The sequence below is a fragment of the Balaenoptera physalus genome (assembly GCF_965194825.1).
Source record: "Balaenoptera physalus genome assembly, chromosome: 1".
Lineage (NCBI taxonomy): Eukaryota > Metazoa > Chordata > Mammalia > Artiodactyla > Balaenopteridae > Balaenoptera > Balaenoptera physalus.
The window spans coordinates 33,758,231-33,786,162 of record NC_138882.1 but is presented as its reverse complement, the minus strand read 5'-3'; the positions used below and the strand labels follow the sequence as shown (position 1 = coordinate 33,786,162).

The 27,932-nt window shown below is 56.2% G+C and overlaps 1 protein-coding gene and 1 long non-coding RNA gene across 8 annotated transcripts; one reads left to right on the top strand and one right to left on the bottom strand.

The window, feature by feature from the left end:
* Positions 1-966: 966 nt before the first annotated feature.
* On the bottom strand, positions 967-2,451 carry LOC309661041. The gene is made up of 2 exons (XR_014263819.1): positions 2,363-2,451; positions 967-1,684 (listed from the first exon to the last, which is right to left on the bottom strand). It is a non-coding gene; the product is annotated as an uncharacterized lncRNA (long non-coding RNA).
* On the top strand, positions 2,226-27,932 carry CDK18 (cyclin dependent kinase 18). Of its 7 annotated transcripts, none has more exons than XM_082462152.1 (16): positions 2,226-2,496; positions 18,684-18,834; positions 19,098-19,174; positions 19,741-19,866; positions 20,700-20,756; positions 21,582-21,696; positions 21,884-21,978; positions 22,205-22,267; positions 22,743-22,866; positions 22,982-23,102; positions 24,094-24,191; positions 24,416-24,521; positions 24,651-24,693; positions 25,371-25,461; positions 25,727-25,781; positions 26,459-27,932. In XM_082462152.1, the coding sequence occupies exons 2-16, from the start codon at positions 18,711-18,713 to the stop codon at positions 26,589-26,591; spliced, it is 1,428 nt and encodes a 475-aa protein (XP_082318278.1). In that variant the 5' UTR covers positions 2,226-2,496; positions 18,684-18,710; the 3' UTR covers positions 26,592-27,932. The 7 variants fall into 7 exon arrangements, 6 of the variants coding, with proteins under 6 accessions (XP_082318278.1, XP_082318280.1, XP_082318276.1 ...); XM_082462154.1 differs by having other exon boundaries at positions 25,704-25,781; XM_082462150.1 differs by having other exon boundaries at positions 19,035-19,174.

The window sequence follows — 27,932 nt, the reverse complement described above, 5'->3', positions numbered from 1 at the left end:
TACGTAGAAGGGTCTTCAAAATCCAGCACCTGCCTCCCTTTACGAAGTCACCTCCAGCCCCACCAACTCTAAGTCTGACCTCACAGAGCTGTGTAGCCATATTTTCTCACCCCTGCACTGTGTACATGTTATCCTTGCTGGAAAAACAGAAAAGCCCTTCCTCCCCTCCATTGTCCTCTCATCCTGTAACCCTCAGTTCAAGCAGCAGAACCACACCTCCAGGCAGCCACAGCTCTAACCTTGGCCCTCCAGCCCCGGAACTGGTCACTTACTGCCCCATGAGACAGTGAGCTTTCTGAGGGGGAGGACTGCATTTCATTCTTCCCTCGTGCCCAGTAAATTGGCCGTTATTTGGCATATAAGAGATGTTCAGAAAACTTTTGTTGAAACCTCTTGACCTCATCCATCCCCCTGGTTCCTTTGGCTTCATTCTCTCCAATCCTCTAAAATACAGTTGCTTAGCAGAGCTCCTTCCCCGCCTCTGCATGGACTCCTCCCTGCACCCCTAGTATGCTTATCACACACGTGGATTATGGAGCCAAGAAGGTTGCTTCCTTTCCTGAAAGCCTGGAGGCTCTGGATCCATCCGCTCTCTGCAACCCTTCAACACTCAGCAGTTTTATTCTTAAAGTGCACGTGCCTAGGAAATCTGCATGCCCTGGCAGGGAAAACATAGGTAGCAAAGAGTTGGGAGGCCCTTTGCCGGGTGGCCCTGCAGACTCCCCACAAGTCACTCTCCTGATGGACCCAGTGTCTTCCTTCTCCCTCCCAAGTCCAAGCCCTGTGGAGTTGCGAGAGATCTTGTACTACAGGTTGGATGCAGGCTGATGTTGAAGGGCAAACCTCAGGCCCATGTCTTCCAGAAAGAAAATTTTCCTATTCTCAACAACTCAGTCTCTCTCTCTAGGGAAAGGCCTCAGGCTCAAAGCCTAGGACTTAAGAAGTGGCATTCACTTTTTTTAAAAAAATTTATTTATTTATTTATTTATTTTTGGCTGTGTTGGGTCTTCGTTTTCTGTGCGAGGGCTTTCTCTAGTTGCAGCAAGCGGGGGCCACTCTTCATCGCGGTGCACGGGCCTCTCACTGTCGCGGCCTCTCTTGTTGCGGAGCACAGGCTCCAGACGCGCAGGCTCAGTAGTTGTGGCTCACGGGCCTAGTTGCTCCGCGGCATGTGGGATCTTCCCAGACCAGGGCTCGAACCCGTGTCCCTTGCATTGGCAGGCAGATTCTCAACCACTGCGCCACCAGGGAAGCCCCCGGCATTCACTTTTGATCAATCGTCAGAAAGGGTTCAACAGAAACACATCCCCACTGTAGACTACCCTTCCTCAAGAGACCCCTGACAGGGCCCCCAGACTGCAGAGGCCATGTCCACTGGCAGGGCAGAGGCCACAGACCTCCCTGATTTGGTGCCCATCTCTTCTTCAGGAGGAAGCAGGGCTGGGAGGGGCCTAGATGGGGCCACTTCATTCCATCCCAGTTTTCCTTTGATCCCTTAAGTCCGATGGTGGAGGTGGAGGAGGAGAGGCCACTGGCCTGGATCCTAATCATGGCTTGCCACTAACCTTGTGAGACTTTGGGCCAATCCAACATCCTTTCTGGGTCTCAGTTTCTCCTTCTCTAAAATGAAAGCTGGACTAGCACTAGCTATTCTGTAAGGCTTCTTGGATGATTCTCAGTTGGCCTGCGGGGTTTAATTCCAAAAGGACAAACTGCATTACTCATCAGGGTAGGAAGTGGGAGTGATGAATACCTTTACTTACCTAAAGGTAAGTGACAGGTTCCACTGGACAGGACAGAGGGACAGCCCTGCCAGGAATACTGTTGTCAAGAACTCTAAGGGCGAAAATGACCAACAGGACCTGGCCATGCACATTAGCTCCTGGGGTGCCAGGTGCTGGGATCCAGGTTCAGACTCAGAAGGTTGGAAGGGCTACACCTAGGGGTGGACACTCAGCAAATCACCCCGTGACCTGGCCCCAGTCCTGGGTGAATCCGGAGGGCCTCATCCCCTAGTGAAGGCTCTCAGGGCCAGTCCCAGAGGGCTGGTAGAAGCCAGGCCTAGGAACGAAACCGGAAGAGGCACTTGGACCCTGGTTCCCAGAGTGGGAGAAAGGGGTGGGCACCCGGGCAGAGGGAGCCCTGGGGATTGGCAGCGGCTGTGGGCAGGGCGGGAGGGACGGGGGAGGAGTCAACTTATACGTGTGAAAAACTCTGGCGGGGGCCGGGCTCTTCCCTTCCTCCTCCTCCTCCCCCTCCCTGCTCTTCCCCACCTTCCTCCACCCCTTCCCTTCCCCTCCCCTTCTCCCTCCTCCTCCTCCTCTTCTAGCTCAGGTTGCAGCTTCTCTGGGGAGCCGCTCACCTTTCCGGAGCTGGGGAAGACGCCCCGAGCCCGGGCAGGGACCCCAGCAGGGCGCAGGGTACGGCGCCCAGACCCGCGGCACCCCGGCCGTCGCGGGCTGGAGCCGGCGCGCCGCGGACCCCAGGACACCCGCGGTGAGTCCCGCGGGCGGCGCGCTGTGTCCGGCCGGCTGGGCGGGCGGCGCGCCGGGGGAGGAAGGGGAGGTCGGAGGAGGGGGCACCGCGGCGCCGGGTGAACGGAGCAAAGGTAAGCGGAGCGGCTCTTAAAGGCGCCGTTCTGCTTTTGCCCTGGGGCGAGAGGTTGGAGGGAAATACCGGAGCGACATGGGGAGGTCCGAGATCACGAGGCGAGTGGACAAGAGTGTTGGGGGGTGGGCGATGCCCTGCGAAGGCCAGTCCCAGGTTCCAGGTGCTTAGGAGGGAGGACTGTTTTGCCTTCTCAGATCCTCCGCCCACCCCACCGCCCCACTCCCGGGAGTCTCCACCGGTACTCACTTTGGCCTCCGGGCTCCTAGGAAGCAAAGTTTTCCACCCCATCGGGAACCAGGCGCTTTCTCACTTCCCTTCCTTCTGGGAAGGGCAAGGGTCAGGAGTCTCCGGTAACGGGAGAATCCGCCAGTGTGGGACCAGATCCCGCCTTGAAGGGCTTTCTGGGCTCCGGTGAACTTTCCAGAGAGGCAGGCTGGGGCTGGGTGGGAGGCCAGGGCCCTGGGGTGAAGGTGGAAGGACAGGACACGTGAAGCCCTGCAGGTTCCAGCGCTGAGGGTTGTGGGGGGGGGCTGAGTGGGGGCCTCTGGGGGTTACTGCGCCTCTTCTCTCCCTGCCCACCCGGGAGCCCAAAGGGGCAGTGCCACCTCCCCACCCAGCAGCAGCGGGCAAAGGGTTAACGCAGCGGTGGGAAAGGGTGGGTGGCCTGTTAGGAGATGTGGCTTGAGGATTCTCCTGTCTCGGGGGAGACAATCAGGAATCAGAAATCTGAGGTCCGCTCTGGCTGGAAGCCTCTGTTCTCTCCCTGTTAGGGGCGGGGGTTTCTGGAGCTGTCTGCAGGCCTTGTGGTGGGAGGCCGGTTGTTGAGACAGTAACTGATCTTCTGTGCTTGGGGTCAGCGCCCTGCTAGGCACCAGTGACGTCTTTCTGATTCTCTCTGAACCCCTTCCCAACAGCAAGGGTGGGAGAGTTGGGGCTGTGAGGAGTGGGGGTCAGCTTCCCAGAACCTCAGCCCCACCACCAGCCCGGCCCTCAGCAGTTCCCCAACTGTGTCCTGGGCCCTGTGACTCACTGACACCACCAGCCTGCCCCTCCTGTGTCAGCGCCCTGTGAGATTCGGCATGTTCGTGTGGCGTTTTCCACTGGGCATGGGCACACAGCACATTCCCCGACACTGGCCTGAGGGAGTAGAATCCTCGAGGACGAGGATGCCTGGAATGTCTGGCTGACAGACATGTCCTCAGAGATCCCCTACCTTTCCTCTGCCTTGGGCAGGGGGCTGGGACCACCTTGCTTAGGGTTGGGGGAAGGCGAAGATGGCCCCAGGCAACACTGGCTCCTGGGTTTGGGTATGCATCTTGAAGGTGTTCTGGAGAGAGGGTCACCTTGCCACAGCAGAGCTACTGTCTCAGGTTACCCTGCCCCAGTCAACCTCCTGTGCCCCTGAGGAGCCTGTGAGGCTGACCTCCCCCAGCCCTGCAACCTCACTGCCCACTGGGACTCTCCCCGCTGGCCGCGCACGCCCACCAGGAGCCTTCATTCTTCCCAGAGTTACTGGGGTTTCCAGAGCCAGAGTAGACTACAGTAAGTTACATCCGATTTCTGAATGCCTCAGTGTCTACCGTTTATTGATTTTATTTTTGACTGGGCATTTATTATTGATTGGGTGCCAAGTAGTGTGTCAGACAGCTTTATGAAGTAGGTATTATTATCTTCATTTTATGGTGAGGAAACAAAGACTCTGAGATACCAACCTTCCCCAAATCCACAAAGGTGGGATCCAGCCCACTTCGTCTGACCTCAAGGCCCCTGTCTCTTAGTTCCTGCCCTGTCAAGGGAGATGCCAGCCTACTCTGGAGTTGTCTGGTTCTGTAGCCGTCCTTGGAGAAGGAAGGATGGGGCTGGTGCTGTCAGTAAGCAGGCTCCCTCTTATCCTGTGCCAGGCAGGACCAAGCTTCTCCATGGATTGCAGGAGAGAGGGTACCCGGTCTGAGGAACAAGTAGGTTTTTGGTCTAAGATCTCATGGGACTGATCGAGCTGCCTGCCTTGGAAGCCTCCCCACCGGGCCTTGAGGAGATAAGCTGCCTTTATGGCTGCATTTGTTTTCTCGACAGACCCAGACTGTCCTCTGCCAAGTTGGCCTTCCTGTGCCCAGGCAAACAAGCCCCATACTATAGGGCAGAGCCTGGCTTGGCTTCTCCCAGCTCCTACTCCAACTGTGCCTCTACTTTCTGGGGTCACCCTGTTTTGGACTTTTGTCCAGCATCTCCATCCATCCCTCTGCAGATTTCTTCTTTCCTTCCCTGAGTTTGAGGCCTAAAGGAGAGGGCCAGCCCAGCTCCTGCAAGTATCAATACTAGCTGTGTGACTTCTCTCTCCCCAGCAAACTCTTGAGCTTCTCCCAGCCTCAGTTTCCTCATCTGTGAAATGGGGATCATAATAAGGAGAGTTGTTGCATGAATTAAATGAAGTAATGCATTGGCACACGGCAAATGCTAAATAACCGGTAGCTGTGTTTGTTATTTGGAAGGGAATTCCTAGTTATCGCACTGTGCCTGGCTTTCAGTAGAGACGGAGGCAGGCTTTCCTAATGCCATCAGGCCGGGCCCTTAGACAGTATCTTTCCTGTTCCTCCAGGTTGGGGAGGAGGGCTCTGTGTAAGAGAATGGCGGGTGGGGTGGGGTACCAATTGGATGAGAACCTGCCTGGAGGGGACCAGGAGCCTGTGCTGTGGGACTGTACCTTCCCCTCTATCCCAGTTTCTAGGATGAGTGAGGTAGGCACTGGGACCTGGAAACCCAACAGTTCCCTTCTCTGAGGGCCTCTGGCAGGGCCTCCTTTCCCTGGGGTAAGAAGACCCTCCTCCAGTACTTAATTAATTGCAGTCCCTGTTCTGCTCTGTTGTCCGGGAGGGAGTGGCTGGCCTGGATCTAGACTCACCTGATTAGCTTCACCCCGTTGGGTGTGAGTCACATTTCTCTTCCCCCATCCACCCTGGACCCTTTGCCCTCCTGGCATTAGCTGCTGAGTAGGCATTTTCCCATCTCCAGGGGGTGGGAGCAAACCAAGGTCTTGTCCTGGTCCCCACAGCGCATGTGTGCGCACACACGGAACCCAGCTCTGAGGCTGGACTCCCAGCAGCTCAGGCAGAGGGTCTGGGACCCAGGATCATGACAGAGCCAGTGGCTGGGCCTGGCAGGAGCTGGCCAGTGGCGCAGCAGCAGACCAGGAAGAGGGAAATCTGTAGGTGCATCTCAGCCAGACCTCCTGTCTGAAGGAGAGCGCATCTGCTCCTGAAATCTCCACGGTTCTGTCTGCAGAGGAGGAGCAATGAGGAGGCGGGTGTGAGAATTGCCTTTGAACTGAAAAGGGTCTTGAGGCTTCCGGACAGCGTGAATGACCCTGGTGAGACAGGACACCCTGGTCTTGGAGACATTGGCCCGAACTTTTGAAGGGACAGCGGTGAGACCCTCTTTCTTGGAACTCTGGATAATGGTTTCACCCTGTGCTCCCACCCCACCCTTCCAACATTAAATAAAGTCTTCCCTGGAAATAGAGGGGTCAGTGTAGACAGCATGACCCGACAGTGGCCAGCTGGTGTGTTCATCATTTTTGTGTGTGGAGTGTCTCCTGCTCACCGTGGGTGGGGGCAGTGTATGGACTCCAGGGTCAGTGCAAATCCTGCCGCTGTCGCTCAGTAAGTGGTTGCCTTAGGTGAAGGAACTTGCTCACCCAAGTTTCAGTTTCCTCATTTAGAAAATGGAGAGAGTAATAGTATTACCTCATGTGGTTGTGAAAATTCCAATGAGATAATGTCCACAATATTCCTTGAATTTTGCCCTGCCTGGTGTCATTATCGAGGGTAGTGGCAGACGGAGTTAGTGGCCACATTTGGCAGTTCTCAGGACCCTGGCCGCTCCTTGATCCCTGTAGAAACCAGGGTTCAGGCCCCCAGTCGGGCAGGAAACTCTGTTCTTAAAGCATTTCTACCCTCCCTTACCCTGAGCGCCCTCTCCATTTTATCATTATTGTAGGAAGCTCTGGCAAATCTCCAGAATGATTTTTGTCCTCACACCTTGCTTCCCTAAAGGAGCCTCCCCTTTCCTGCCTTTGGGGATCCCCTCAGGAACTGGGGCTCCTTCTCTCCTCTGGCCCTAGCCACCCAGCAAAGGAGATCCTTGCTGGGTGACCAGGCCCAGGAGGGGACGTGGCTATCCTTCCCCACATCCTGGCAGGATCCAGTGCCTGGAAGCAGGTAGGTGGTAGGTCCTGCACTGGAGGGCATCACACTCATGACATCAGCGGTGCTGGGTCTCTAGACCCCCTCTGCCAGCAGGGCATAGGCTGAGGCCAGGAAAGGGGGCCCTGAGCCCCTCCCTGTTCCTGGCACGGAGCCCAGCTGGCAGCACCCCTTGCCACGGCTGGGCTGGGTGCCACATTCTGGGCTGACGCCAGACCTGCCTGGCTCCTTCCCTGTGCAAGGCAGCCCTCCAGTGGGCTGCTGATTTCCCTGATAATGGTGCCCGGTGCGGGGAATGCCGTCTCCGGCCAGGTCCTTGCCATCCCTTCCAACCCTGGGGGAGCAGAAAGGGCATGGAACTCAAAGTCACAAGCCCTCAGTTCTAGTCTCGGCTCTGCCCCATCAACCCAGTGGCCTTGGGCAGCTCGCTCCCCTTTCTGAGTCTTCCGTTCTTCACCCAACGAGGACACAGACTAGGGGATTTCTAGAGCTCCGTCCAGGACGGCTGGTTTGTGGTTCCAGCTTTTGCCAATCCTGCTGGCAAGGTGAGCTGTGCTCAGAGACCCCAGGAGGGACTCTGCCTCTGATCCCCCAAACTGTGCAGCACAGGGCCTTCCCCCAGCTGAGGCCAGGGCCGCTGGTCCTTGCCACAGCTTCAGCGGGCGAGAAAGGCCTGGAAGACCTCCTCCTTGTCAGATAGGAGGAAAATAAGTACTTCCCAAAGGAGTGGGTGCCGGATTCTAACGCCATGCAGGCACTGATGCCCAAGGGCAAGGCTTGGCGAACCATGGCTCTTGGCCAAATCCAGCCTATATTACTCTGACCCATGAGCTAAGAATGATTTTTATAGTTTTAAGTAGTTGGGAAAAATTCAAAAGTTGAAAGTAATATTTTGTGACACTTGAAAATTACATAAAATGCGAATTTTCATGTCCACAGTGAAGGTTTACTGGAACATAGCCACACATTCATTTACATCTTGTCTGTGGGTCCTTTATGGGGATAGAGCTGTATAATGGCAGAGACCATATGGCCACAAAGCCTAAAATACTGACAGTCTGGCCTTTTACAGGAAAGTTTGCCGACCCTTCTCAAGAAAACCATAGTTCTCCCAAAGTTTGCACTAAATCGTTCTGGAATCTACCTAAAAATACTTTTTTTTTCATTTAAAAAGAAGCGTTACTTCTTCTTTTAATATTAGTAGTGAATGTTCATTATGGAAATATTAGAAGATGCAAATAAGCAAAAAGAAGGTATTAAAATCACCCATAATTCTGCTACCCTGTTATATAACTACTGTTAGCATTTTAACTTAGATCCTTCTGGAATATATATATGTTTGTCTGTGTGGGTATATATATACACACACACACACACATATATATATTTATATCCTTCTGGATTATATACAGTGTATTTACATGTATTTATATAGTGTACAGGTATGACACATGTATATCTAGCACACGTACAGCTTTTACAAGTTGTACACAAATGCCCTTTTCATTTAAGTACACATCTCAAACTATTTGCTGTCTCGGGGACTGTCCTAGGCCCAATGGGTAATTCTAGGATCTCAGACCCCAGGGGAACATCTAGACCGAAATGCCCAGCAGGCAGTTGGGCCTGTGTGTGTGAGGCTCAGGGGCTTGGTGGGGCCAGAGCTGTGGATCTGGGAGTCATCAGCACATGGGTGGTGGTTTCCACCACAGGAGAGCATGAGGTCACCAGGATGAGTGTAGATGGGGAGGAACAAAGGGCCAAAGAGGGAACTCTCAGGAGCGCCGACATTCAGGGACAGGTAGAGGAAGTAAGTCCACCAGACAAGGGAGGGAGAAAGAAGCAGGAGAACCAGAAGGCTGGGGGAGGGGAAGACAAGCCAAGAGCCTGGGACAGTGCCTGGTGCTGAGTGGGTACTTGTGAAGTGAGAGAGGGTCTAGGAGAAACCAGCGCCACCCCTGAGCTCTGGGTGGTGGGTGCCGCTGACGGGACGTTTAAAGAACAGGTGAACAACTGCAGGATGTTCAGAGGCATCCCAGAGGGGGCCTTGGAGACAGAGAGGAGCAGGGAGGTGGTCCAGGCCGAGGCGGCCGCCTGGGCCCAGCCTGGTGAGAGGGAGGCCATGCGGAGTGTGAGGAAGCCAGCTTGCCCTAAAGGATGGAGAATGTTGGCCAGGGTCCTTCAGAATGTGGGCCTGGCGTTGTTGGGCCAAACTAGTGGCGGTGGAGGGCTGGGAGTGGAGTATAAATAGAAATGTGGTCTGGAGGTGCTGGGAAACCCTCCCCTCCTGCCCTCCCTGCTCATGAGACTGAGCAGTCCCCCGGGATGCCAGAGCTTGAAGGCCCCTGCCGTTCTGTTGCTAAAGTTGGACATGGCGAGAAAACCAAAGAGATGTTAACAAAGATCCCATGACAGGTTCTTCAGTCTGGACAAGGGAAGGCTGAAGGAGAGGTGACCTGGATGCCTTTATTTCTCCTCCTATTGATGGAATAGAGGATGGTGGGCATCAGCATCTGTCCTTAAGCAAACAGAGAGGAAACAGTTGTGAGCTATTTCCATTGGGATTTAGGAAGAAAGACCTAAGAAGAGGTTCCAGACTCTGGAATTTTAAAAACACTGGGTACTAGGTGAGGGACCTTCCTTGAGGGTCTTTAATGGATGCTGCTAAGAGGAGTGGAAAAGGGTCTTCTCTGTCTGGGAGGTGAGGCAGGCCTGGTCTGGAAGCAGACATGGGAGACAGAGATCTTGCCTGCGCTGGCTCCTTGCTCCAGCCTCTGGTCTGGGATGTTATGCACGGCCAGGACCACAGTTGACAGAAGGGCACCTTGTCCCATCTTATCACTTAGAAATCCAGAGCCTCCACAAAGATTACAGGCCAGCCTTAGCTGGGTCTCCAGAAAAGGCTGAAAAGAAAATACCAGAAGATGATATACGTGACTTCATTCCTTGAGCCTCAGGAAGCCAAAAAGAGCAGAGTATCAGCAGGGCTGATGTGGGGCCCACACCAATGGGGCGGGGGGGGTTGGTCAGGAGGGGTCATCTGTAGGGGTTGAGGCCAAGGTCTGAGCCTGGGTAGTGCACTTGACCTGTGAGGCCCTGGAAGTCTGCCCCTAGGGGATAGGAGCCCATGAGGAGGGCCCCAAGGTCTGCCAAGCCCCCTCTCCACAAGCCCTGGAGGCCCCAACTCGGTGCATGTTCAGTTGGTACCTCTCTTTAGGATTGTTTCCATCCCCTGTCCATCCCTCACTGTGCTGTGGCACCTGCCATCCCTGAGGCCTCCACAGACCTCACTGGGGGAGTAGCTGCTGGTCAGGAAGCTGCCCCCTCTGCCCCAGCCCACGCTCCCCCCACTGCCATGGGGAAGAGTTGGCTGGAGAAGGAGGGCTAGGTTACAGATGAGGCTTGGAGTCCAATGGGCAACTGACAGTCTCCTGGCAGCCCTCTTACCTCCAAATAGCTCCCAGAACCAGGAATTTTCAGCTTTCATAGATTTGCTCACTGATCATTTGAGGGTTTGCTTGGTGCCAGGCCCCATGTCAGGCACATGGGGGTGTAATGATGAGTCAGACCCAGTTTTTGCCCTTAACAAGCCCGCAGGCAAACTAGGGAAACAGACAAACAAGCAGTTACAGTACAGGGAGCCAAGGGTGCTACTTGGGGACATCCAGAATGTCGTGGGAGCACAGACAAGGGGCCCCCACCTGGCTGGGCCAGCAGGGTTTCAGGCTAGAGAGGACATGAGGTGCATCATAGAAGGCATCCAGGAAGAGGTCATGCCTGACTTGAGCCTTGAAGATGGGAACACTTTGCTGGCTTTCCCCTTGTCCCTGGCCCACAGGTCCCTGGGTTCCAGTTCCCACTGAAAGCCAGGAGAACCGAGGAGGAAAGATGTCCTAGGGAGTCCAGGGCTGGTTGACGGACCCCCGGGCTTGCTCTAGTGTGCCCAGAAAGAGGGCAGGGCCAGGCCATCCCCGTGGGCTCAAGTCCCACCTGCTAAGAGTGGGGCTGGCCTGACAAGGAGAAGATAAACGTAGAAACAGGTCCCTGGCCTGCCTGAGAGTGGAAGGGTCTGCACACAGACAGACAGAGTGTTCTGGGGGTTCAAGGTGCCAAAAGGTCTTTGTCTTCAATGACCCTAAGGTTTAAATGTCTACAGAGGAAAGAGGCTTGAACCAGTCATTATGGTGCACTGGCTATGGTCTAATTCAGCCGTGTGTTCATTCATTCCACAAACACTGGCCGAGCACCTGGTAGGTTCCTTCCACCATGAGGCGCTGGGGAAGCAGAGCTGCCTGAGACCACGCTCTTGCCATGAAGACATCACCATCTAGTCACAAATGTGCACAGGCTGCTCTGGAAGCATCTCATTTTACCTTGAGGGAGGAGCGGTGGCCACGTGCGGCTTCCCAGGGGAAGCAACACTTGAGTTTGGCAGCGGTTTTACCTAGGGAAAAATGAGGAAGGGCATCCCAGGCCAAGTGAAGGTTCATGTGGGCCGTGAGTGTGGTTTACCCTGAGAACGCCAAGTACATTTCATAAAGCTGGACCCCCCAGGGAGGGGTGAGAGCTGAGATAAGGAGGAGACAGGGGTCAAAACACAGGAGGCCTAATCTTCTGGCCACTGGAGTTTGGACTTTTTCCTGAGGGTGGCGTTAATATTGAAGGATTCAAAATAGGGAAGTGACATCATCAGAAAGCAACTGGGAAAGTTAGGTCTCGCAGCCAGTGGCAATTGGATAGGAGGTTAGGCATTATCCCCATTTAGCAGACAAGGAAACTGAGGCATGGGTGTCTTCCCAGGTCATAGTGCTAGTACGTGGGAGAGCTGGGACATCTTCCATGACTCCAAACTGTAGAGGATTTTGGAGAGCAGGCCTGGGCAGCACGTGGCCCTCACTGCGGGACTTTTGCATCAGGTAGGATGCCGTGGAGGCTGGTGGTGCATTTGTCCAGGGCAGGGGCCACCCTGAGCCCCAGACGCTTCGCCTCCTGACCGGCTTCTTGCAGGTTAGTCCTGCTTGCTCCTGGAAGGCCTTCCCTGCCTGCTTCCTGCATTCCAACAGGGGCTGTGAGAATCTTCTCTGAGCTCTGTCCCTGTGTCCAGAGCATCTGTTCACTGGCAGAGTGGCCGCAGGCCTATCTGTCCCCTTGATTCTGGCCACTCAGAAGGCCCCAGGCTGACAGCCTCTCTCATCCAGGCCGGAGCTCGCGGAATGAGGTGAGTGATGAGGGCTCCAGGGCTTCTGCTTCTGCTTCTGCCACTGCCTCTCAGCTCCAGGCAGTCATGCGGTGACTGGCTTCTCCTGAGGTTTGTCGCAAACTAGGGAAACTAAAGCTTCAAGCTGTGCAAGGCAGGGTCAGTTAGAGGATGAAGGAAGAGATGGTATCTGCTGGCTCCCTGCAGGCACAGTTCTACTGGAAGGAGGGAGTGTCTCTGAAGTCTCAGCTCATGACGTCTGCAGACTTGGTCAGCCGTGGCCTCTAGTTGTTTTGAAACCTGCCCAAAGGCCCTGAGTGGCTGAGTGGCTGAGGTGGGGGCAGGAAGTGGGCAGCAGAGAATGTCATAAGGATCCTAGCTGGTGGTCAGCCTTTGGGACCAAGGGTCAGACCCTCTGGGCTTCAGAAAGTGGGCAGTTGGAAGTTACATCCTTCCTCCCCTGTCCCTGAACTCACAGAGACTGAGCGCTTAAAGAAAAGAAAACAAAGCAAAAAGAGGGACTTGAAAAAGTATCTAACGTGCCTGGAATGCAGTAGGTGCTCCATGTGCTGGTGCAACAGCCAGCCAGGCCTGCTGTATGTGACCAGCACTAGGCACAGGAATCAAAGCACCCCTGGTGAGGGAGGCACGAGGAAAGTCCTCACTGTGATCCTGTGGATGATGTACTTTCACCATCAGATGTGCACCCTGTGGTCCTAGGGGGTCTGGGAAGCTTCTGAAGACCCAGGACCTGAACTGCATGCTGTGTTGGGGAGTGGGGAGAGCAGAGCCCGAGAGGAACGGGAGGGCAGGTCTTGAAGGACCTTGGATTGCAGGCTTTATTGTGAATGGGACTTTATTCAGGAGGAAGGCAAAGGGGCTTCTCAAAGAGTTCTCTGAGGAATCTCAGAGCCTGGCTTCCTGGAGGTTAGGATGTGAAGTTGACCTCCGCCCTCTGCCCCAGTCTGCAGCCAAACTTCTGTGAGAGGGAGGCTGTGGCCCAGCTTCCCTGGATGCTCTGTCCATCTCCTTTTCTGCCTCCATGGTCTCCCGGTCTGGGTCACAGCCTAGAGGCAGGTGTTAGTTCTGGGGCCTGGCAGAGGTTGTCCAGGGGGTGGGGAGCAGCAGGCCACCTCTGCACTACCTGGATGATGGGCCCGTGGGCCGGCCTGGCCTGCCCCGTGGATGAGAGCAGTCAGCTAGGAGGCCCAGGTCCCCTGCCCGACGTGGCCCTGCCAAGTTGAGTCAATAATTAGGGGGACCCCTCCTACCTGGCCTTTCCCTCTCCATCTGGTGGCTCAGGCCTGCCGATTGCCAACCATGTTCCCTGTTCCCTGTTCCTCTTCCGTCCCAAGGCTTCAAAGTGCCTTATGGGCTATAAGAACGTCTGTGAGGGATGTGTTTGATGAGCTTTATATGGGCCTCTTTTCTGGTACATTTTTACATCTGTGCAGGAAGTTGAGAGAAAAAGAAAAGGAGAAAAGAGCTAACATTTTCTGGGTGTCTTCCTTGTGTCAGCTCACTCAGCATCCCCACTCAGACATCCACTGGACATGAAACACATGCCTAAAACCCCACCCAGACCTCCAATCCCACCATCCCTCATCCCCACAATGGCCGCCCATCCTTCCAGTTGCTCAGGCCAAACCCTTCAGAGTCCTGCTTGACTCCTTTCTCACACGCCATATACAATCTGTCCGCAAATCCCTCTGGCTCCACTTTCAAAATATACCCAGAATCCAGCCACTTCTCCCCACCTCCACTGCTCTACGCTTCCCCCAGCCATCACCTCCTGACCAAGCTCCCTGCTGCAGCCAGAGGGAGCCTATTAAAACCTAAATGGGGGCTTCCCTGGTGGTGCAGTGGTTGGGAGTCTGCCTGACGATGCAGGGGACACGGGTTCGAGCCCTGGTCTGGGAGGATCCCACATGCCGCGGAGCAACTAGGCCCGTGCGCCACAACTACTGAGCCTGCGCGTCTGGAGCCTGTGCTCCGCAATGAGAGGCCACGATAGTGAGAGGCCCACGCACCGCGATGAAGAGTGGCCCCCACTCGCCGCAACTGGAGAAAGCCCTCACACAGAAACGAAGACCAAACACAGCCAGAAATAAATAAATAAAAATTAAAAAAAAAAAAATAAACCTAAATGGGATCAAATCACTCATCCCCGCAAACCCTCCCAAATCCCAAGGGGCCCCAACATGACCAGCTCTCTTCTCCAGCCACACTGCTGTTCCCAGACCGTACCAAACTCAATTCTGCCTCAGGACCTTTGCACCTACTGTTCCCTTGCTGACCTGCTTCCCCCAGATTCTGTATGACTAGCTCCCCCCCCAGTGCCTACTCAGAATTTTTCCCAGAAGATGTCACCTTCTCAGGGAAGACTTCCTGACCACCCTATTTGAAACTGCAACATCCCACCTCTCACACCCCATCCCTCTTTCCTGTTTTATTTTTCTCTGTTGCACTTGTCACCATGTAACATGCCGTATATTTTATTTACTTATTTTCTTTGTTGCCTCTCCCCACCCCCATTAGAGTGTCAGGATTAATGAGGGCAGAATTAATGTCTGTTTTGTTCACAAGTGGATTCTCAGGGTCAACAACAGTGCCTGACACGTAGCAGATGTTCAATAAATAATTGTTGAATGAAAGACTAGAGCCAAAGCTATGAGCGATGGTGTCACTGAATCGCTGTCATCAGCCTGCTAGTGGTAGCACGGGATTGGAAGCTGGGGTTGTCTGACTTTAATTCAGGGTGGCAGTGGAGGAGACCTGCAAGGTAGAAAACCGCACTTACAGCCTAGGCCACAGGGAGGGGCAGAGTGGGGGAGTTCCAGTTAGGAGAAGAAAGGAGCAATGTGGTCACTGAGTCTGTGTACTTAGCAACAGCCAGGAAATTGCTGCATGATTTTGAGCAAGTCAGTTCCCCTCTGGGAGCCGCGTTGTCCTCCACGGGCGAGCCAGGGAGGGTTAGAATGGGGGCTCTGTGAGTGCCCGCTCCTGCTGACACTCCAGGAGTCCAGCCCTTTCTCGCGGGGCACATAGCGGCCTCTGGGCAAGTGTCAGTTTCCTCTCGGCCTGGCTCCTTCTTCCTCCTGTGCTACCTGCTTCTCTGGCACCAGCAGGAAGTGCTGGGTTGGCTGGTATGTGCCCAGGAGGAGGCGATGGGAGGTAGGCCGAGAACTTTATGGACTCACCTGGGCAGGAGGGAAGGCCTGGTTGGGGGTCTGCCTGCCCACCCCTGCAGCTCCTGAGGGGGACTTCTCCTTCAGCATTCCCCCACCCCACCCGGCCAGGCCAGCGTCCTTGGACGCCCATCTCCCTCTTCCCCTGGCACCAGTTGCCCGGGGACAGCCCCAGATGGCTCCCTGGCCCTGGGGACAAAGGCCACACTGTGCCCAGCCCTAGGCTGGCTTCAGGCTGGGTCACACTGAGCCCTTCTATTCCCAGATGGGGGTGAGGGGCAGACGGCACGAAGGTAACAGGCCTTTTTCCTGTTGCCCTTCCCCCCTAACCCTCAAATCTGAGGAACTGACTCTCCAAAGAAAGAAGTCACAGAGGCATCTTGTGTCCTGAGGTAGGGAACAACAGACCATTCACTGCCCAGCCTGCCCTGTCACACCCAGACCCTGCCGGGTTCAAGGCCCCAATTGTCCCCATCCGAGGGCAGCGTCCACTCTGCATGGTCACCACCCCTGCCGCCTGCTCCCCTGCCACCCTCAGGAAGTCCATCCCTACATCTGACCGCCATCGTTCCTGCTACAGTGACAGCCACTTCCTCTCAGTCTCTTCTCAGGCCGGGTGCAGAGCAGCCGGTTCCCATCGTCCGCATTGCTTGGCTCCACATTCCTGCTCAAGTGAGCTGTCCCCAGTTTCACCGTCCACATGCTTCCTGGTCCCACTGGTGTCTCCTTGCTGCTAACAAGGAGGGCAGGTGCAGTTCAGGCTGCTGCTCCTTTGTCTTGTAGAGACTGGGGGCCTCCCTCACAGAAGCCTTTTGATGAGCTGCCCTCTCCCTCCGCTACAGGCAAATGCAAGGGCGTGAGATATATGGCAGCTACTGGTGGATTCCTGAGCCACAAACCCAATGTGCCATCCCATAAATCCCAGACTGTAGGATGGCTTTATGGGGAGGCCTCTTTTTAGAAGAGGGCGTGACTGGCCCCTCTTGGCAGAGCCCAGACCTCAGGGAGCCAAGTGCCCAGTCGCCCCACCCCCTAGGATGACCATGACTGAGCTTGGGGCATCGGTTTGTCCAGGGCAGACATTTTCTCCCCTTCTGGTGGGTCTCCTGCTCCACTCAGCATTCCTCCACCTTCCTGTGCCTCCACAGCTTCGAGGATTCCTCATCTCAGCCCATTGGTGCGATCTGGAAACCTGGGCAGATTACCATCCCTTACCTAGACCTCAGGTGCTTCCCAACCATGGCTCCAGTGTTCAGATCATTGGGCATGGGTTTTATTCATTTGTTTGTTTTTTGGCCACACCATGCAACTTGTGGGTTGGGGGATGATTTTAAAAAATGAATTTTCCCAGGCACCATCCTCAGAGCCTCAGTTCCAGAATCTGAGGGCAAAGCCCAGGCATCTGAACGTTTCCCAATACTCCCTGCTGATGCTGATGTTCAGCCAACTTGTAAACAGTTGATCTGTGCGATGGGGACATCTCCACTCTCCTGTCGTGTGGGAAATATGAGTCAACAGGCAGGGCGTGTCGAGGTCCTCTTGTCACTGGAGCCTACACGCTGCCACCATCATGAAGCCTCCCTATGCCCACCCATCCCCGGCTGGCTGCGCACAGGAGTGAGGTGGGTGGAAGCCTCTGGGAGCTTCCTGTCCATGAGAATCCTGCAGACGACAGGCCCGGACACCGCACAGAGCCAGGAGGAGTGGCTGAGGTTGGCTGGCAGGAATGAGCTTGGAGATGGAGAAGTAAGAAAGTTCCAGGCTGGTGGGCTTTGCAAGGAAGCTGGAAGAAGAAGAGCATTCAGCTACCTTCTCATCAAAGGAGGCCTCACAGCCCCCAGGTTCCTTGAGAAGAGGGACCAGGCTTTACTCACCGCTAACCCCAGTGCCTAGTATAATGCTTGGCACTTCATTTGTTGAGCCAAACTGAGTGAGACTTCATAGCCCACTGACAGAGATAGGCTCGGCTGGCAGTGCAGACCCAACGCCTGTACTCTGAGAGGTGCCAGCCTGATGAAGGAGTGCCTGGCCATACCCAGTCTCTGGGCTCAGAGGAGCTGGAGGGCTACAACTTAGCTGCATTTGGGGGCAGCCAGGGAAAGGACCCTTTCCAGGCTGGCTGAGTACAGAAGGATGTGATCCATAAACAAAGTAAACATATTACTGACCCATAATCCCTTAAACCAGGATTCAGGAGGGGCCTGGTTGCCTTGGCAACTGGTTACTGGCCAGTGACAGTGCTGAGAGCATCCTCTGGAAATGGGCTGTGCTTGGTGCATGGGTAAAAGCTGGGAGAGGGTGCAGGGTGGCCCCCTCCCATCACAGGGCTAGCCCTGATGGCTTCATGGCAGGCGTGGGTGGGGGCCCTTGTGAGGCCTCTTGATGCCAGCCCCACTGTAGCTGAGGGAGAAGGAGGCAGAGTAGAAATGAGGGGGTGGCCACACTGGGAGCTTATGAAACCATGGAGGGGAGGGGAGGGGAAGGGGGGAAAGGGAAGGGAAGGCATGACAGCCCCACTCTGAGTTTTCAGGGCAGAACAGAGAAGGAAGGGTCTATGGGAAGAAGCAGTTGCACAAGTCTCATTGGGAGGCCAGCGGGTGTCCCCTCACTCAGGGGGCAAGAGGGCTGAGGAGCCGCAGGGAGGGAACCTCTTCTCGCTGGGGAGGGGGCCCTGAGGTGAGCAGAGCAGCCCACCCCTCTCCTTCATCATGTTCTCTGCAGTAGACACCCTGCCTGCTGGGGTTCTGGTGCGAAAGGGGCCGGCAGTGCTCAGCCTCCCCTCCCTGGGGGCCCTGTCTGTTTCCGGTAAATTTCTGTCTTTCCCTTGAGACATTCAACTGCTCCTGACCTCCCATATTTCAGCAGGAGGGATGGGGCTGGGCCAGCTCAGATGCATACATCCTCTCCCTTGTCCCTTTCCTCTCTTTTCCTGTCTCCTGGGGATCCAGGACAAGCCGGAGAGGGACTCCCAGGTGTCAATATTAGGATGAAATGGGGTTTGGACCAGACTGCGTTACAAGGGTGTAGGCTAAGCTATGTTCAGCTTATGGGCATCAATCAGTAAGGCTTACTGGCTGTTGACATATTCAGCCTCCTCCATGCAAGTTGATAAAGAGCTGCTGGCCCTAGGGCCACCCGGTTCTGGTGTCTTCCCTGCCACCCCTGGCCTCCTTCCAGAACTCTCTAGACCTCCAGCAGCTAAAAGGTTACCATCTGGCCCTGGGGAGGCCTTCAGGATCCTGTTGGCACATCAAGCTGCTATTATGAGCAGTACTTTGCTGTGCTTCCTTAATATTCCCTGTGAATATCTCCCCAGGGACAGGGAATCCTGGGGGGATGAGATTCCCAAGGAGGAAGAGGGTTAGGAAGATGCAACCCTGGCCCCTGAGTGCGGGGCGACAGAGCTTGATGGGAAGACCCAGAATTCACATTTGGTGTCGACTGGACCCATTGCCGTGTTCTCACCCGCTCTTCTCACTTCTGTCCCAGGACCCTGCGGCCTGCTGCCTGCTGATCATGAACAAAATGAAGAACTTTAAGCGTCGCTTCTCCCTGTCAGTGCCCCGCACCGAGACCATCGAGGAGTCCTTGGCCGAGTTCACAGAGCAGTTCAACCAGCTCCACAACCGGCGCAATGAGGGTGAGGAGTCTGGGGCCCTTCCCCCGCCCCTCCCCACCCGGCATCCCCCCCGCCCCTCCTCACCCTCCCTGACACACCGTGACACACAGCACGGCTGGCCTTGGGGCTGGCCTTGGTCCGGGAAGGGCAGAGTGAAGTCTCCTCCCCACCCCTGTGCCGGGGCAGAGGCAGGGAGGGTGGCTGATGCCTCTCCGTCTCAGGCCTGCAGCTCCGTCCTCTGGACAGAGACCCCCAGCCAGAGTCCAGCACCTTCTCCCCCGCAGACAGAGGGGAGGACCCCGGGCAGCTGTCCCCTGGCATGCAGTACCGGCGGCAGAACCAGCGCCGCTTCTCCACGGAGGTGAGGGGCTCCAGGCTCTACGACACATCCACAAATGTATGCCCAGGAAGGTGGTTGCCTTGGAGCCAGACTTCATGGGTTCAAATCCCGGCTCTGCCATTGATTAGCTCTGTGACCTTGAGCAGGCTATGCAACCTCTGTGTACCACAGTCTCCTTGTGTTAAAATGGTCATCGAGAAGATTAAATGAGAATATATGCCACGTGCTCAGGACATTCCTGGTACATAGCAAGGGCGAGACAATTTGACTATTGGTCTTATGACCCACATACATGTGCCCAAGTGTGTGAAAAATATGCTTACAGAATCGCAGTGTCTGCAGGAATCTCATTCTACAGATGGTGACTCTGAGGTCCAGAGAGGGAAAGGGACCTCCTAAGGTCACACAGCAACCCCTGGATGTTCATGTATGTCTCAGCACATCTTTGAAGCCTCACAGCCTCACAGTTTAGTCCCGCTGGGGTTGTTCACAGGGAAAGCCAGGCCCAGGGCCAGAGGCGAGGGTCCCACAGCCCTAGCTACCCTGGAGCAAACACTGGCACCCCTGTCTCATCCTGGCCACTGCAGGACATCAGTAAGAGGCTCTCTCTGCCCATGGACATCCGTCTGCCCCAGGAATTCCTCCAGAAGCTGCAGCTGGAGAGCCCAGACCTGCCCAAACCTCTCACCCGAATGTCCCGCCGTGCCTCCCTGGTGAGTCCCAAGAGGGTCAGAGGTCGCCTGGGTGGAACACCCTCTCCCCTGCAAGACGTCAGTCCTGGTTTTGCCTGTCCTAGCTGAGGCCTGCTGCAGTTTCCAAGGAGGTTTCTGGGCCTCTGGCGCCACCTGCTGGCCGAGAGGATTCCCATAGCTGGTGCTCTTGGTCAACCTCCATTCCCTAGTTGAGCCCCACCAGTGCTGGAGCTGAGCTCCAAGCCCCCTCTGGGTTCCAGAGTCTTCACCAGGGTGAGGTCAATAAACCAGCTAGCCCGTGTTTCCAAGTCTTGGCTGCCTATCAGATTTCCCTGGGAGCATCTTACAAAACACAGATTCTGGTCCCCAGTCCAGATACCTACAGAATCAAACTCTGGGTGGTGGGGCCCAGGAATCTGTATTGTTAAGGGTTGGGTACTACTGAGCTGGAGCAAGTGTGCTGATGAGAGAGGCTGTAGGGAGGTGGGTTCTGAACTGGACCCCCAAGGTACAGTGGAGAAAAAGGCACAGTTCCTGCCCTTGAGGGACTTCTGAGCAGGATGTAGACAGACAGGTGATAAAGGCCTGTGGCAATCCCAGGACTACAGCCCTGGGCTCTGCACCCGCCACTGCCACGGGAGAAAGAAACTCACACTTCCAAGGCCTCCCTCCTGTATCACAGGGACAGAGAGAAGCGGAGGGGGAGGATTTGGGGCTGCCCTCACCCTGCTAGCATCAGACCCCCTGGGGGGTCTCATTCCCTTTCCACCTGGAGGCTGGGGGTGGGGAGGTGTACTCTATGTGGGACTGCTGGGGCCTTCAAGCTCACAGGACCCTATGTCTCTCCCTCTCAGTCAGATATCGGCTTTGGGAAACTGGAAACATACGTGAAACTGGACAAACTGGGGGAGGTAAGAGGCTGGGTTGGGTGTTCTCCAGGCCACCAGGCGGGATGGCTAGGAGGAGGAACAGGGTCTTCCCCAGCCTTCCCCAATCTGCAGTCATGCTACCCCTGTCCCACAGATCTTGCCATGCAGTTTGGCCCAGCCTTTGGCAGGTGTTAAGGTGGGCCCAGGTCCTGGAGGAGGGCATGAGGATGGAGTGGCTGATGGGCTCTGGGGCAGAATCCAGTCTTTTTTTTCCTGCAAATATTTCTTGTCTGGGATCAAATCCCAACTCCTCCTTTTACCAGCTCCGTGGCCTGGTGTGAGCTATGTGACCTCCCTCTGTGCCTTGGTTTCTTCCTCTGTCAAATGGAGATCCCTAATTGTTCTACCTCATAGGGTGTTGTGAGGACTGAGTAGGTCACTATAAGCTTTTGTGCTGTGTAATTATTAGCTATTTCCGTAAACACTGTGCTGGGCTTTGTGTTCCAGGCTGGGGGTGGGCAGTGGTTTACAGAGAGGAGGAGGATGTGGCCCTTTCCTTCCAGGAACCCAGAGGAGACCTATATGTAAACATCAACAGAACATAAGGAAGAACAAAACTGGTGTTATAATAGAGGGACACCTTGCCTGCTGGGGGCTTACAGGAAGGACAGTTCCTTCTGACCGGGAAGGAGTTAGGGACAGCTTCACAGAGAAGTGCGCTTTGGAAGAAACAATTTCAGTGAAGGGGGGGTAGGGAAGGGCGGTCCTGCCAAAGTCACGGCCCAAGCAGAGGCACAAAGAGGAGGACGTTGGACAGAGGAGAGCGGGGCCTGAATGTGGCTGGGCTGCTGGGGTTCTTGTTCCCAGGGAACCTATGCCACAGTCTTCAAAGGGCGCAGCAAACTGACAGAGAACCTCGTGGCCCTGAAGGAGATCCGGCTGGAGCATGAGGAAGGCGCGCCCTGCACTGCCATCCGAGAGGGTACAGCATCCTAGGGTCCTGTAGTCTTGGGGCTTCTGGGAGGAGGGGTTCTTGGCCTGAGCCCTGGTGGCAGCGTGGGGGCCAAGAGTCATTGCTGGAATGGGGACTCCTGAGGCTGATCCCAGGAGGAGAGGGTATGAGGGGCATATGGGGCCTAAGGGACCCAGGCAGGCCTGTCTCCCCATAGTGTCTTTACTGAGGAACCTGAAACATGCCAATATTGTGACCCTTCATGACCTCATCCACACGGAGCGCTCCCTCACCCTGGTGTTTGAATACCTGGTGAGTTGGGGTAGGGGTGAGGGGGGGAGAGGGTGGGGGTGGCCCAGGCCTTGTTCTGGAATCAGGTTCTCAGATGCTCCCGTGCAGGAATGGCCCAAGGGCCCAGGCTTAGGGGCAGCTCAGAGCCAGGGACCTGTCCCACTCCTCGGCTTGGGCCCTGCCCAGGGAAGGGCTCCTGGCCAGGCGTCAGGTCAGGGCGAGCGCTAAGCCAGGCCCTGTGTTCCAGGACAGTGACCTGAAGCAGTATCTGGACCACTGTGGAAACCTCATGAGCATGCACAACGTCAAGGTAAGAGCCTCCGTGTCATGGACCTCCACGCTCTACCGCTGAGCGTTAGGTTCCCTATCTGTCAAATGGGAGCATGAGTTACCTGCCAGGGTGAAGAGAGGCTTCCGGGGAAATTCAGAGGGATGAATGACCTCTTCTGTGTGCATACATCCCCACACAGGCAGGCTTCCTGGCCCAGTGTGGCGCCTCTCAGCTCCCCGGCTGGGGTACTCTCTCCTCCCCCACCCTCCTGCCTCCTCTGTGTACCTGGTGCCCTGCCCTCTGGATGGGATTCCCTGGGGTGGATGGGGCCCGGGATGCGGCTTCCACGCGGGCAGGAGAACCAGGTAGCTCTCCAAGTACCTCACCTCCACCCAGTCTTGTCCCCATCGCCGTCCCAGCCACGGGGAAGAGGCGCAGGGTTCCTCCCTTCCCCCCTCCCCTCCGTGGGCCATGCTCCCACCTTGCACTGCTTCCTTTCTTTTCCCTCCCCAAGATTTTCATGTTCCAGCTGCTCCGGGGCCTCGCCTACTGCCACCGCCGCAAGATCCTGCACCGGGACCTGAAACCCCAGAACCTGCTCATCAACGAGAGAGGGGAGCTGAAGCTGGCCGACTTCGGTGAGCGCCAGAGCCCACAGGGCTGGGGCAGGGTGGTGGAGGAATCTGACGCAGTCTCCTCAGGATGTGGGCACTGTCCGGGGTGGGGGCGGTTCAGTGACGGGTCTGTCCCTAGGACTGGCCCGGGCCAAGTCAGTGCCCACGAAGACCTACTCCAATGAGGTGGTGACCCTGTGGTACAGGCCCCCCGACGTGCTGCTGGGGTCCACGGAGTACTCCACCCCCATCGATATGTGGTAAGCAAGCGCTGTGGGACTGGGCGGGGAGGTGGGGGTGGGGAGGTGGGGCAGGGGCTTCCGCACCTGCGACTCGCTTTTGCTGCCCCAAGGGCCTCTGCGAAGGACTGTCTAACCTCTTTTGAATAAAAGCCATGTGGCATCCTGTTGAACTGGATGTTAAAGAATTGAGGGCTTCCCTGGTGGTCCAGTGGTTAAGGCTCTGTGCTTCCAATGCAGGGGACGCGGGTTCGATCCCTGGTCGGCAAACTAAGACCCCACATGCTACATTGCATGGCCAAAAAATAAAATAAAGAGAAGCAAGTTTACGGGGGGGGAAAAAAAAAGATGCATTAAAAAAGAAAATAGAATTAAGTCAGAGCTACATTGGGGTTTCCCTGGCTCTAAATAGACTCTCCTAGGCTGTGCTTCTGAAATATTCGCCCAGGGGTACATAGGGGGTTACCAGAGGGTACAGGAGGGCCCCCACAGTAAATATGATGAATCTTACCCAAGCATCAGTTCTACTGAAAAATTTAGAAGGGATACTTTTTTTCTTAAAATTAACGCACGTATGATTCAGTGTAGAAGGAAAAGATGGCCGAACTTTAAAGGTAAAACACAGTTTTCTGATGAATGGCTGCTGTGCCCTACAGCAGGGGTTTCCTTGGAGAGTGGATTTGTGGACTTCTCTCTTCCAGAGGGGCACATGATGGAAAGTTTGAGACAACACTGCTTGAAGAGCTCCCTCATGGGTGCTGGCTATGCAGACCCAAATCCTATAGAGTGAAAGGGGAGCGATCAAAGCGTCCTAGAGCCCTGAGAAGCCCCCAGAGGGAGGCTGGAGTGGGTGGCTGTGCTGTGCTAGGAGCCTCTGCAGCCCTGGGCCACCCACTCCGGTGCCATGACCCATTTCAGTCACTGTGGCAGGGCATCGTGGTGGAGCAGCGCTAGGAAGCGCTGGTGCAAGGAGGTCCAGCCTAACGCCGCCCCTGCCCATTGCTCCCTGCAGGGGCGTTGGCTGCATCCATTACGAGATGGCCACAGGGAGGCCCCTATTCCCCGGCTCCACGGTCAAGGAGGAGCTGCACCTCATCTTCCGACTCCTTGGTCAGTCTCCTGCCGCTCCCTCCCTCTCACCACTAGGGGGCGCCGGAACTCTGTCCAGCCCGGGCGCATATCTGGACTGGGAAGAGCAGCTCCCATCGGATCTCTACAGGGCGGGGCCCCCGGTGGACTCAGTCATTCTATGACCCCACCTCCTACCTTGCACCCCTCCAAGTCGCCCTCGGCTCTGGCCTCTCACCCCTCCCCACCCCTTCTCATCTCCCCAGGGACCCCCACGGAAGAGACGTGGCCTGGTGTGATGGCCCTGTCCGAGTTCCGAGCCTACAACTTCCCCCGATACCTGCCCCAGCCGCTCATCAGTCATGCTCCCAGGTAGCCCCTCCTCCCCACTCCTCCTCTCTGCCTGTGGGCCTGGCCGTCCCTCCCGGAGGTGGCTGTGAGCCCCACCCGTCCCACCCCACCCCCATAGACCAGACCTGTGCCAGCTCCTTCCTCCCGCAGGTTGGACACTGATGGCATCAACCTCCTGACCGGCCTCCTCCTGGTGAGTGTGCCCCCACGCCGACCAGGGCCAGGCAGTCAGAGAGCTGAAGCCCCAAGATCCCAGCCCAGCCCTCCGTCCCACCTGCATGCTGGTGGGCTCAGGAGCCTGAACTGGCTCCCTCACGTACCCTCCACCCACCAGGCCCGAGGGGAGTGCTGGCTTCCACAGACTTCAGAGTAGGTGCACTTACTCCCAACTCAAACCCCAATTCAGACCCTAGCTGTGTAGCTGTGGGCAAGTTACAGAGCTTTTCTGTGGCTCAGTTTCCTCAACTGCAAAGTAGAATGAATCATTCACATTTTGTAAGATGGTCTTGAGGATAAATTGAGGTTACGGAATACACTTAGAATGGTGCCTGTCTTGAATAAGCATACGATAAAGGATAGTTGTTAGCATTACATGTTAATATTACTATTAAAGCTATGATCTTAGATGCCTCAGCATCTGTATTTCCATCCCAAGAGGAGGTCATTCTCTGAAAACCCCATTTCTGGTTTTCTCCTGGTGGCTGGAGACCTGAGACCCTGAGTTCTGAGACTGCCTTGGCTTGAGCGGGCAGCTGACCCCAGGGGCTTCTCAGGTTAGACTCTGGCCCTTCCCTTCTTGGTCATATAACTTAGCATGGGAATAGCATTGCCCAGAGGGGTCCCTGCAGTCCCCCACCCTCTGCTTTTCAGTACGAATCCAAGAGTCGCGTGTCAGCAGAGGCGGCCCTGAGGCACCCCTACTTCCGGTCTCTGGGGGAGCGTGTGCACCAGCTCGAAGACAGTGAGTGTGTAGGGGAGGTTGGGGGAAGGGGGCAGGGCCACCCCAGAACCAGAGAAAGGGAGCAGCTGGTGTACGAGGGGAGGAAACCCTGTGGATCCAAGGTGCTGCCTGAAAGGCCCAGTTAGGTGCTCCTGGGCCAGTCCTAACTAAGGGGGTGCTCGATGGGTGTGGGGGCCTCAGGCTCCAGGAGCAGGGCCAGCTCCACTCAGCTCTCTCCCGGCCTTTTCCCTCTCTCACCCCAGCTGCTTCCATCTTCTCCCTGAAGGAGATCCAGCTCCAGAAGGACCCAGGCTACCGGGGCCTGGCCTTTCAGCAGCCAGGTAGGGGCTCGTGCCTCCCCCACCTCCTCCTCTTATTAGAGGAGGCCAGGGCAGGCGGCTCCACCCTCTTGAGGAACAGAGATAGGGCCCAGCAACCCCTCCTGCCGTGGGAATCGGCGTGGCCTCCCTGACACTGGCCTGTCTTCCGGGGGCCCGTGGGGAGCAGGGAAGGGGCTGGTTTCCCTATCTCCTTGCCAGGCTTCCTCCTCCTGCGTTTCCCTCCTCAACCCCCACCCTAGACAGAACGCTGCATCTGACAGTAGCCCTGATGAAGGTGCACGCTTTTCCTGGTGCATTCTCTCTGCAAATTCTGAGCTCTCTGGCCTCCATCCTGGGAGAACTGTACTTTGTTTCTAGACTAGCTGATGGCCTCAGACATGATAAGTGCTTTCCATGCAGTATCTCATTTAATCGAAAATACCCCTTGAAATTGGTACTATTAGTTAATGCTCCCCATTTCACAGGCAATGAGACTGAGGCTCTGGGAGGCTAAGGTGCAATTTCACATAGCTAGTAAGCAGAGATGGGATTTGAACCCAGGGCTGACCAGCTCCCAAGCACATGCTCTTGCTGGCTCTATCAGAGTAGCTCTGGAGGATGCCCGTCCCTCCTGATCTCAGGTGACCTTCGGCCCAGCCTTCTCCCTGCAGTCCCACATCTTTCCTTCCATTCTCCAGGGCGAGGGAAGAGCCGGCGGCAGAGCATCTTCTGAGCTGTGCCCACCCTGCTGTGGCCCAAGGGACGAGAGGTCACACTGAGCACAACTGCGGCAGGATGGGGCCCGTGTGGCCTCGGAGGACTGAGGAGTGAGGGCTAACGGCCGGTCCAGAAGACCTCTCGGCAGCCCTGCTGGCCACGGCTGTTTCCTCTCCCTTCTTCCCACATGCCTCCCCAGTGGCCTTGGCCTGGACACCAACCCCTCCATCACCTTCCCTGGGGCTGGGCATGAGCTGCTTCCCTGGGAGGAGGTGAGGGGACAGGGAGCGATCTCAGACACTTTCCCACTCTAAAGTGCTCAGACACCAGCATGGAACCCACATGGACAGAAGAGTCTAGAGGCTGGGCAGAGCGCTATGCCTTGAACATGGGCACCACCATGCCTCCCCACCCAGGGTACCTGCCTGCCTCAGGTTTGGTCGAGTCCCTTTCAGGCCCCTTGGAGCCCACACGTCTTTCCCCTTCTTCCCCCCTGAGAGCAGGAAGCAACATGGCACCTTGTCTGGGACCCTGGAATCCTGGGTGCCAACGTGTGTGCCAAAGCCCACCCCCACCTGAAGGGCGGGTGTCCCCAGAGCAACAGAGAGAGTCGTAGCCCCACCCCCTCTTCTCATCATCCCCCACTTGTTCCCATTCCCCACTCCTCGCCAGAGGCCCCGTATGCTGCTGGACGCCCAGTTGAATCCAGCGGTGGCCTGGTCCCGCCAGCTGCACTCCTGCCAGCTCAGCCGGGCCCGCCCGTCTCCCCAGTCTGAATGGGATTGCCTTAAATTGGCAGGCGGTAGAGCACCACTGCCCTTGGAGCTCTGACCCAAGCTCCTACCTTCCACCCTTTCCCGAGAGTGGCTCCTGCTTATCATCCCTGAGCGCTGGTAAGCCAGCCCTGGGCCAGGGTCCCGAGGACGGTACCCAGATATGCAGGGTCACCCTGACACTGGTGCCAGCTCCCTGGGGCTGGCACAGCCTCCCTCGTCCCCTCCTTCCCAGCCCCCGTGGCTCTGTCCTTGCTCCACCCTATCTGGGCACCAGCCTCCCCGTGCCCCTGGCCTCCCCAGAGGGCGGTCACCAGAGAGAGAATCAGCACCGCAGTCTGAGGTACAGGAAGGTGGGACAGGACAGGATAGACTTTGATCCCGAGCCCCGAGCCCCAGGGGACTGGGAGTGTTAGGGCCGTGGCCCTGCAAGAAGGCACCCCCCACCACCCCTATGGAGCACACCTATTGTATTCCCAAAGTCTCCTCAACACTTGGCTGAATCTTGGATGGCGAGGCCAAGGGGAGGCCAGGTCCCCTGCACACCCCCCTCAGCCTGAGGAGCAGCCCTGGAGGGTCTTGGCTTCCCCACAAGTCCCTCCACTCCTCCCCCGCTGTACTGTGAACGTCCTGTGACTCAGCGCAAAGACAGATAATATATTTAATTCATGTTGTACAGAAA

Bases quoted from the DNA above. Each gene is read 5' to 3' on its own strand.
- CDK18 (XM_082462150.1), top strand. From the start codon at position 18,711: ATGAACAAAATGAAGAACTTTAAGCGTCGCTTCTCCCTGTCAGTGCCC. The intron at 22,867-22,981 runs GTGAGCGCCAGA...GTCTGTCCCTAG, and splicing joins GCTGAAGCTGGCCGACTTCG to GACTGGCCCGGGCCAAGTCA. The intron at 24,694-25,370 runs GTGAGTGTGCCC...TCTGCTTTTCAG, and splicing joins TCCTGACCGGCCTCCTCCTG to TACGAATCCAAGAGTCGCGT.